Source organism: Oryx dammah, unplaced genomic scaffold (genome assembly GCF_014754425.2).
Source record: "Oryx dammah isolate SB20612 unplaced genomic scaffold, SCBI_Odam_1.1 HiC_scaffold_28, whole genome shotgun sequence".
NCBI lineage: Eukaryota > Metazoa > Chordata > Mammalia > Artiodactyla > Bovidae > Oryx > Oryx dammah.
Genome location: NW_024070212.1, coordinates 16306333 through 16316468, shown reverse-complemented (window position 1 = coordinate 16316468; position 10136 = coordinate 16306333). Strand labels below are relative to the sequence as shown.

The following is a 10136-nucleotide window of genomic DNA, read 5'->3' as shown; positions in this document are numbered from 1 at the left end:
CTTGAGGGCTCCAGACCCCTTCGTCCTTTTCTGGGGCCCTGGACTCCTTATCAACCTACCCAAGAATTAACTCTCTCATTCCCCACTTTTCTTTCAGGAGAACATGGCTGCTGATGGAAAAGGGGTACTGCTCTCATTCTGGAGCTACTTCGATGGTTAAATGTAAGACTTATGTGAGTGTGGACAGCCACTAACTCAGTGGACATGCACACATTATTTGGGAAATGACTGGGAAAAATAAAACTTGATTGATAATAGCTATTTGGAAAGGTAGGATAGAATACAGTCCCCTAAAAGAGTTTGCTTTTAAACAAAAGCAAATTCTCATAGACGACTTAGTAAGCACAATAATTGCAGCTGGGTACATGGGGAGGCAGCAATCTGGGAAGAAATCCAGAAGACATGGATGATTTAGCAGAAGCTCAAAACAGGCAGGAGGGTCAAGGGTCCCTGTCATGGAAAGCCAGCATGCATTTTAGTGTTTGGTTTTTTCCCCATTGGTTAGCTTCTCATTAGTTAAAATGCAGAAGCTCCATTTCATATCTTTCCTGTTCCTCTCCTTTGCTCTCCTTCATCCAGCAAAGAGGATGATTCAATGGCAGCTCAGTCCATAGTTACTAACCTCCTTTAAGCATAGACTCCACCCCATGTTCCCATCAGAAAGAAAAAAAGAAAAAAAAAAAAAAAAAACGCCGAGGGATTCCTGAGCAGCCTCATCAGCGTCCTGACACTTTGTCCCTCCAGCTCCCATGGAGACCTGGTGGAGGAGCTCCCACAGGCCTTGGCTGAGGAACAGGCCCTGGGTAACCTGAAGGTAAGCGCACCTGTCTATCTGGGATAAGAGTGTTCCTTCATGTCTTTGTTTTTAGTTCAGTTGAATACAGTTACAGAAATCTGACAATGTACATTATCTCTTATGTATACAACGCCTTGGCTGGGGATATATTGAGGGTAAAACTGTTGTTAACACAGACCTGATTCAAAAGGACATTTAAAAAGACAGCAGCGGTTACCACACATAACAGTAGGCCTTTTCCTCCGCAGAAAATTTTCCCCTTTGAATAAGAATTTTGTAACTGTTGGTCAAATTGAAGCTGAGAGATCTTACATGAAATAGTCCAGCCTTTCTAACAGGGGTACACTCTGTTTTCTTCTAGGACCACTGGCTTAAAGAGTTTTAGTTTTCTGAGGACAAAAAATCGCATGATAGAATTCTTAGTGCCCAGAACACAGGATGGTAACAGCCTCACACTTTTCTTCTCTCTAATCACGGGTGCATGGAACAGCCAATATAAATTGTCAATATTCAAGGATGATTCCTCTGCTGAGGAACAATCTAATTGATGAAGCTGGGGCTCTCTTGCCCTCTCTGGCTGGAGAGACACCCTGACCCTGAGTCCCTACAGGCAGTGAAGGGCTGGGGGTACAGAGCAAGAGATTGATCTCCCAGGAAAAAGCGCTGGCCACGTCCCAGTGTCTTCAGAAGCACCTGCACCATTTAGACGGTTGGGATTGTGTGAATGAGGGTGTTTGGAGGTGGGCATGTGTTGAAACCACACAGAGTGATTATCAATCTGCCTGTCTGTGTATTTCCTCAGGAGATGTCTCCTCTTAGACAATACACTTGTCAATTTTCTTTGCAAAAAGTCTCATCACTGCTGCACACTGGGAAGGAGATTTGCTATGAAGAATTTGTTCATATACTGGAGAATCTACAGAGCGGGTAACTGACCATTGCGTACTCTCTCTGAACTACATGCAGCAACAAAAAGGAGGAAGTAACACAGGTTTCTGGTGAGAAAAGACCCTTTATTGTTTCTTGGGTTGTCTGGAGGCCCCTGGGCTCACTGATTTCCCCCAGAACAGAGCTCCTCTCCGTGGCTGTGGTTGTGATAGTCTGAGGCTATGTCCGCCAGCAAGGACAGGAACTCAGAAAAGTCAATCTTCTGGTCCTTATTCTTGTCCTTTTTCTCAAAGATATTGGACAAGTAATCTCTGCCCCTTTTCTCCTGTGGGAAAAAAACACAAAACAAGGCAAATTCAGCCCCACAAGAGTGATGAGCTGAGAGAAGAGGAAGAGGCAGAGACAGAGAAATGAGGGCCCAGCACAGCCCCAAGGTGTCTGGTGTGGCACTGAGGAGTGGAGATGAGGGATGAGGTAGGGACATTGCCGTTGCCTTGCAGTGCAACAGAGAATCCTTCCCCAAATGTGAACTTGGATGAGAGATTCACATGGTGAGCAGACTCTGCCCTGAGTTGCCCTGATCAGTGTGCTGGTGGGTGGTCTCCAGCCCCAGACCACCCCCTCAAACCCCTACCAGGCTAAACCTACCTAAATTCTGCTCCGGGACTCAGATAAACGCTGTGCTGGGCTCAGTCTGTCTGACTCTTTACGACTCCATGAACTGTGGCCCACCGGGCTCATCTGTCCATGGAGTTTCTTCAGGCAAGAATACCCTAGTGGGTAGTCTATCCCGTCTCCAGGGAAGCTTCCTGACCCAGGAATCAAACTGGGGTCTCCTGTATTACAGGTGGATTCTTTACCAGTTGAGCTACCAGAAAAGCCCCAAATAAGCCCTACTCATATGTAGATATAATCAAATCACTGTGTTGCATACCTGAAACTAACACAATATTATAACTGTATTATAACTATATATTATAACTATATTATTGACTATACTTCAATTAAATAAATAAAGAATAAATAAATTCCATCCTTGTCATCTTCAGCCTAACCCTTCTCTCCTATTTTCTCTTTTGTGCCTCCAGGATCCTACATGCTCTGAGTTCCCTTTTCTTACTTACCTAACCTCTTTGTTACCTAGTAGCCTCTTTTTTGGGGGGAGAAGGAAATGGCAACCCACTCCAGTGTTCTTGACTGGAGAATCCCAGGGAAGGGGGAGCCTGGTGGGCTGCTGACTATGGAGTCACAAAGAATCGGACACAACTGAAGCGACTTAGCAGCAGTAACAGCAGCAACCTCTTTTTTCTTGTAATTCATTCAGAATATTCTAATTGTTGGGTTAAAGCAGGTCAGCATATGATGCATTGTAAACGGAGGGGTTAAATTCTGTCAGTACTGCATTTATACAGAAAGCAACCTAGTTGTTCCAGAGGTGAGAGGGATAGGTGGAGGGGCAAGATAGGGGGAGGGGATTAACAGGTACAAACTACTAGGTATGAAAAAAAAGACAGAGATAAAAACAGGTAAAGTACAGCATAGAAGATATTATCAATGTGCTATAATAACTTTGATGGAGTATAATCTATAAAAATATCAAATCACTATGTTGTATACTTGAACCAACACAACATTGTAAATCAAATATATTTTTAGATAAATAAATAAAATTTTGTTCCTATTAAAAATATTCTGCCAGTGATGGAATTTCTGTCACCTTCCTTCTGATCTCAAGAACCCTAAGGGGTGCTGCTAGAGCCTTTCAAGATCTGAGCAGAAGAGTTTGAGTCTCATACAGAAGGTGGGACAGGTGAGAGGGGACCCATCCACTGCCCTCCAGTTGTAGCCCTTTTTGATAACTTATCATCAACTACTTGTATCCACACATTTTCCTACTTTGCCACATACATCCATCTCTTTACACCCTGATATAGGACAGGATAGGAAGTTCTATGATGCCCTTTTGCAGATGAGAAAGTGAGGATCAGAGAATGAGAGTGACTTGTCCAAAGTCACCCAGAAAAGGGCCCTCAGTCATGCCAGGACCCAGTCACCATGGGGGACCAGAACCCCACTCACACAGGCACTGAGGAAGTTGGGGAAGTTCTCCTTCAGCAGCTGCAGCAGGGCCGGCTTCTCGATGGTGTCATCGGGTCCCGAGTGTTTGTGAAACAGGTCGATCAAGGCTGAAATGGCCTGCTCAAGCTTAGAGCCGCTCATCTTGGCTTCCAAAGAGCTGCCAGAAGAGGAGTCAGTGACCTTTTGTGTCCTTCCCCAGGGGAGGGTCCCCAAGTTCGGACACCTGGCTGGGGGCTGAGCAGCCAGCGCAGCGCGGCTCAGATGGGACAGAAGAAACTGCTTCTCTGCGTGCTGGGAGGAGACACTGAGGAGCAGGAGGGCGTGACCAGGCGTGGGCCTGGGTCCCCACAGCTCAGGGCGTGAGGAGGTGAAGGAGACCGGCAGACTCCTCTGTGGGGAGGACCACAGCGTGTGGAAGCAGAGACGGGGGGCAGCCCCAGTGAGGAGACTGGGCCTGAGGCGGGACGCAGCAACCAGAGCCGTGGAGGAGCCCACCCCCCAAACAGCAGCAAATCCATCTCCTCCAGGTTCAGCGTCAGGGTCAGAGTCACGGGGGCAGGACAGTGTCCCCTCTGATCTGGTCTGAGCCTCCTGGGCTGCTTCCAGAAGACCCTCTAGAAGCCCACCTGGACCATGAAGCAAGCTCTACAATAAGTGGACAGAAAGGCAGTCCTGTCCTGAGCCCTGGTGGGGGGCTTCCTGGGCCACCCCTGAGAGAGGAAGAGGGACTGGGGACCAGAATCAGCTGGGGTTTTGAAGTGAAAGGACATATACAACTCAGTTCTAGGCTTTGGGTGGAATGTGGGAGATGGGGGTCCTTCCGCTCTTCTGTTACTGGGCACTATCTGCATCTCCAAGGCCTGACCTCATTAAAATAAAGAGAACGACAGACTTCCCTAAGCAGGTTCTTCCCCCAGCAGTCAGAGGTCTGGGCTGCCCTGGACCCCAGCAGAGAAACGGGACAGAGCAGCCCTCCCATGCCAGACTTCCCTCAGCAGCCAGGACATGACCCTGCGTCACGCATGTCAGTATCTAAGACAAACCCCACTGCCTTCTGATGGAGGAGAAAGAGCCCACTGTTCTGTCAGTAAGAGGACCCACCCAAGGCCTCTGTCAATGTGGCCAAGACCGGAGCTGAGCCCCGTGTGCAGACGGTCCCTGAGCATTTTCCTGCTGGGAGGAGGTGGGGAGCTCTGGTTGATCAGTCTTTTCTTCAGGTCACGGCAGGACGTCTCACCAGAGTAATGGTGAGAGGGGGGTCCCAGGCCTGTGGTTAAGGCTTTGGCTGGGGCTCCCACTCTCCTCAAGGGTGGAATCGGTGGGTTTTTTGACCTGATAAGCAGGTGAATCCAGAGAAAGAAGAAAGCAAGAGGAGGGGGAGGGTCCTCAGCTCCCACTGGGCACGTGTCCACAAGAGCATCACCGAGGAGCCAGTGGAAGAGCAGGGAGTATTGGTCATCTTGCCACACAGATGGGACCTCAGCAGGGGTGAAGGCACACAGCCCTGTTGGCGGCAGAGTCGGGACTGGACCACAGGCTCCTGCATCCCCTCCCAGAGCTGCTTCCCGGCTCCTCCTAGAAAAGAGAGATAGGCCTGAGCAGACTTACCTGATCAGAGGAGACGTCACCAAGGAGAAGGACGAGTGAGTTGCATCCTGGATGGAGACTGGCCCCTTTATAAGGCTTAGCCAAGCGCTTCCCAGGACTGGGAGCCCTGCGGCTCTGTTCGCTGCTTCCTGGAGCATTGCCCCACTCAGGTGGGTGGGCCACACCCAGGAGGGTGTGCTCAGCCTTTCCCTGCAGAACCCCAGGACACACTCCACCTCCCAGGATTTTCCCCTAGAGGCTTTTCTGTCCCCTGCTTGATCTGGGGCCTGTGGAGTGTGTAGCAACAGGACAGGGATTAGAGAAAAGTGGGTTTCTGGACCTAAGAAAGGTGGAATTTTAGACTCTGAAGGCAGCAAAATCTCCCTTTTCCTTCACTCATTCCTTCTACAAGCTTGTTCTGAGTGTAACAACCACCGCTTACTAAGAGCGAAAGATGTGCCAGGCATCAAGACGCTGCTGCCATTGCTGCCTGCTTCGTCCTTGCCAGCTATGAGCTAGATCTGTTGTCTCCAGGTACGAGTGGAAAATCGGGTTTATAAAGATTTTAAGATTATACAGCTAGCAGACAGTAGATTCCGGATGTGATCCCAGAAAAGCCTAATTCAAAACCTTCTATTAATCCTTCAACTAAATCTCAAGACCTTCCTTCTGGGACTCACAGTCCAGGGGAGGGAAGTAGGTCACCTCACTGCCATCTTCACACCCAGTCCTCAGTGGATCCTGGGAGGGAGACAGGTGTCGTAACCCACAGTGACAGACGAGGGAACACAGGGAAGGCAATGGGCTTGGCCTTATCACCTGCTGCTGAGGGGACACTCAGGGTCAGAACCCTGAGTCCTGACTTCACCTCCTCACTCTTGAGTTCCCTTCTCAGCCCCTGGGTTGCCTGGGCCACCCGGGTCCCATTGTCTAGGTCCAGTGGTGGTGATGACCGTGGGATGAGCCTGGAGGCAAGGACTTGGGCAAAGTCTCCTCTTGGACCCTGAGGCTGACGTCCCCCAAGTCTTCCATAACTTTCCTCCTCCTCCATGCTAAACAGTCTCTCCGAAGTTGGCGGCCAGGCCCTGGGCTCTGCTGTGCCCCAGCCTGCTGCAGAAAGGCTGGTTCCAGAGCACGAAACAGGAACCTGGAGTCAAGCTGAGGCCTGGGGGCTTCTGGGGACCTGCCCTGCTGACTCACTGGGAGCTCTTGCTCGCCTTGGGACGTCCTCCCATGGAGTGAGGGAGCTGGTTCAGGCATTGGCGTCCCTGAGCTCTTTCCCACTGCTGAGCCCCAGTCAGGGCCTCCCAGCACACAGGCATCCCTGCTCACATTACATTCACTTTCTCAGGACCACTCCTCCCTGATTTATTCATTTAATCCATTCTTATCCCTGTTGAGAAACCTCCCAAGAAGAACACACAAGACACTTTGGGCAGGGGAACTGAGACTTAATTCCCTCTTAAAGTCCAATTGTAGCTTTTACATTTTGAACCCTGTCAAAATACTTAAAATTAGTTTTTTTAGTATTTAGAGTTAATTCTCCTTTTGTTCCATTCTCAGCCTAAGTTTCAGAGGCTGAGCTATCTATAATCTTAAGCTCCTGGAACACAAATACCTCTTATCTCTTGCAAGGTCATACTCTTTATTTTCCTCTAATCTCCATTCCCATTCCATTCGTCACAAAAAGCGTCAGTTTCTTCTGTTTATATGAATACATTCTTGGAAATGTGAGTAGTTATTTTGGTCTATGTGCTGTTGACATTTTTTTATATAGCTCAAACTTACAGAACTATACAGCAAACAAAAATGTATGTACAGCCCAGTAACTTATTTCTACCACCTATAACCTTCCTTAGATCAAAAAAGAAAACATATCCTCCAGTCACCACCCCCTCCTCTCTCTCCTCATGAAAACCACCAGCCAGACTTACATGATTGAAGCTCATGATTTTGTTTATAGTTTACCATTTAAGCATTTATCTGTATACACTGTAATTTGCCTGATTTCTGAATTTTACATGGATGGAAATATTTTTCTGTGTTCTGTCTGCCTTCTTTAGATCAATAGTAAATTTTTTAAAGTTTTATCATGTTAGGGGGTGTACTGTGGTTTTTCACTGTTGTGCAGTATTCCTTTGCAAGAAAGTGACCATGACTGTCAAAAATTCTGCTTCAGATGCTACATGCTGTTCACTTTCTTATCTTCCTTGCAGAGTGGTATCCTGCTCAGGTGACCAGAGATTTTGACCTGTGACCTCATGTTCCCCTGGTGTGGCAGCCTCCCTGTCTGATGACTTGTATGCCAGGGGCCCAGGGTAGGCCCTGGTTGTATCTGTGCTGTGTTTAAGGAATGAGGAAGGGGGACTGCCCTGGTGGTCCAGTGGCTAAGACTCCAGGCTCCCAATGCAGGGGGCCTGGGTTCAATCGCTGGTCAGAGAACTAGACCCCACATCTGCATCCCGGTGCAGTCAAATAAACAAATATTTAAAAAGAAGAGATGAGTCTCAGGACACAGAGCCCAGGTCCTGGAGACCAACTTTGGATCAGTCCTGTTTACCGTCAAAGACAGCAATGTTTTCAACCATTCTCAGCAGCCCAGTCACACTCCAGCATCCCCGGTATCACTCACCACCACCAGAAAGGCTGTAGGGAATCTTCCAGTGCCTTAACCAAAAATGCCTTTTGGTTGAGCCCAAGGGCTGCTCATCCAAGTCAAATCTAGCTGAAGTCATCTGTAAGGTTTTGGGTCTCCAGAAAGGAAGATTGTTCTGTTCACCCATCCAGGCACTGAGGAATACTAGCTTTTAATAAAAGAATCACTATTTGAGATCAAGCACTGAGCTAGTGATTTAGTGTCCTAAAGTAGAAGCTTAGATTATTGCTCTCCTGTGTCAGTGGGCAGCCGAGTAGGCTGGAGCATTGAGCGTTGGAAGCCAAGGGGCAAACTCAGATCACTAGCCTGCCACAGAGCCACAGAGGAAGAGGAAGACCCATGGAAAGTATGGATCTGAGCAGAAGAACAGGATCTTCTGTGAGGCTCAGAGCTGGGCTAGTGCCTCCAGCAAGGAACCCTGGCTGTGTTCTACCCACCAACCTCCCAGAGCAGAGCAGCTCTGCTCAGAACTTCCCATCAGAACCCCAGGACCTTCCTGTGCACACTGCAGCCAGGCTAACTCATCCTGAACTTTTGCTCCATCACAAGCTCCATGAGGCTAGAGTAAAAGGGATGGGAGACAGTGGGTTAGGACAGAGATAAAGGGTTTGCTGAGCTCCAGAAACTGTGGCTTTGGGTGTCTGGAAAGGAAGATTGTTTTTATGCACCCATCCAGACATTAGCAGAACTAATAGCTAATAGTACAAGAACTCCCGTTTATGGACAATCTGTACCAAGTACTACGCTAATGATTGAATTTCCTAAAATGCAAGCTTAGATTATTAATTTTAGATGCTCCTTTTCTGACTTACATATTCAAAGATAAAAATTACCCTCTAAGCACTGCTTTTGCTGCATTCCAAAATGAAAAGCTTTTATAAATTGTCTTTTCATTTTCATTTAGTTCAAAATATTTTTTACATTCTCTTGATATAGCTTCTTTGACCCACATATTATTTAGAAGTGTGTTACTTGATCCATGAAAATGTTTGGGTTTTCCAGCCATCTTTCTATTATTGATTTCTACTTTATTTCCAGTGTGGTCTGAGAGCATACACATATTTGATTTCTACTCTTTTAAAACTGGTTAAGACGCGTTTTATGATCCAGAATATAGTCTATCTTGATGAATGCACTGAATGAGCTTAAGAGGAATGTGTTTTCTGCTGTTGTTGGCTAAAGGAGTCTGGAAAAGTCAGTTAGATTCAACTGATTGATGATCTGTCCAATTCAACTATGTCCTTATTGATTTTCTGCCCATTGTCTCTGTCCATTTCTGATAGAGAGGTGTTGAAGTCTCCAACTTTAATAGTGTTGGTTGCTCAGTCATGTCCCACTCTTTGCAACCCCATGGACCACAGCCCACCAGGCTCCTCTGTCCATGGGATTCTCCAGACAAAAATACTGGAGTGAGTTGCCATTTCCTTCTCCAAACTTTAATAGTGAACTCATCTATTTCTCCGTGCAGTTCGATCAGGTTTTGCCTCACGCATTTTGATACACTGTAACTAGGAGCGTACACAGTTGAGCCTGCTTGTCATCCTGAAGAACTGACCCCCTTCCATTACATAATGCCCCTCATCGTCTCTGATCACTTTTCTTGCTCTGAAGTCTTGTTTTATCTGTCCAAAATTAATAATTAGTTAATTAATTAAAATCTCTAATTTTGTGTGTGTGTTATGTGGTATGCTTTTCTCCATCTCTTTACTTTTTATCTTTTTGTGTTTTTATGTTTAAAAGGTGATTTCTTTAAACAGGTGGTTGCATGGGTAGCAGGTAGGAGAAGGAAAGGGGGAAAAAAATGATAACTATTTGAGATAATGAATGTTGATCAGCTTAACTGAGGTGATCATTTAACAATGTATATTTATATGAAACCATCATATTGTATATCTTAAATAGACACAATTTTGTCAATTATACCACAATAAAACTAAAAAAAGATGTTTTTTAAATGAAATAAAAGCATGTTTTTGCAGAAAGCCTACAGATGAGCCCTACTATGCTTAGATTATCTCTTTTAATTGGTGTATTTAGACCATTCACACTAAAAGTGACTATCAATATAGTTGGGTTAATATCAACCATATTCATAACTGTTTTCTACTCATAGCTCTTTTTGTGAGTTTT

At 46.5% G+C, this 10136-nt stretch overlaps 1 protein-coding gene and 1 long non-coding RNA gene across 3 annotated transcripts; one reads left to right on the top strand and one right to left on the bottom strand.

Annotated features, from left to right (window-relative positions):
* The first annotated feature begins 544 nt into the window (after positions 1-544).
* Positions 545-1937, top strand: LOC120855809. Its single transcript, XR_005719316.1, has 2 exons — positions 545-814; positions 1599-1937. It is a non-coding gene; the product is annotated as an uncharacterized LOC120855809 (long non-coding RNA).
* On the bottom strand, positions 1789-5479 carry LOC120855808 (protein S100-A7-like). 2 transcript variants are annotated; one of them, XM_040230570.1, is made up of 3 exons: positions 5372-5479; positions 3764-3920; positions 1789-2009 (listed from the first exon to the last, which is right to left on the bottom strand). In XM_040230570.1, the coding sequence occupies exons 2-3, from the start codon at positions 3902-3904 to the stop codon at positions 1845-1847; spliced, it is 306 nt and encodes a 101-aa protein (XP_040086504.1). In that variant the 5' UTR covers positions 3905-3920; positions 5372-5479; the 3' UTR covers positions 1789-1844. The 2 variants fall into 2 exon arrangements, with proteins under 2 accessions (XP_040086504.1, XP_040086505.1); XM_040230571.1 differs by having other exon boundaries at positions 3764-3909; positions 5372-5465.
* Between the last annotated feature and the right edge of the window lie 4657 nt (positions 5480-10136).

What these genes read in the sequence shown, in the direction of transcription:
- LOC120855808 (XM_040230570.1), bottom strand. Translation starts at nt 3,904, where the DNA reads ATGAGCGGCTCTAAGCTTGAGCAGGCCATTTCAGCCTTGATCGACCTG. An exon ending in CCAACTTCCTCAGTGCCTGT is followed by an intron (nt 2,010 to 3,763) that starts GTGAGTGGGGTT and finishes TTTTTCCCACAG; the next exon opens with GAGAAAAGGGGCAGAGATTA.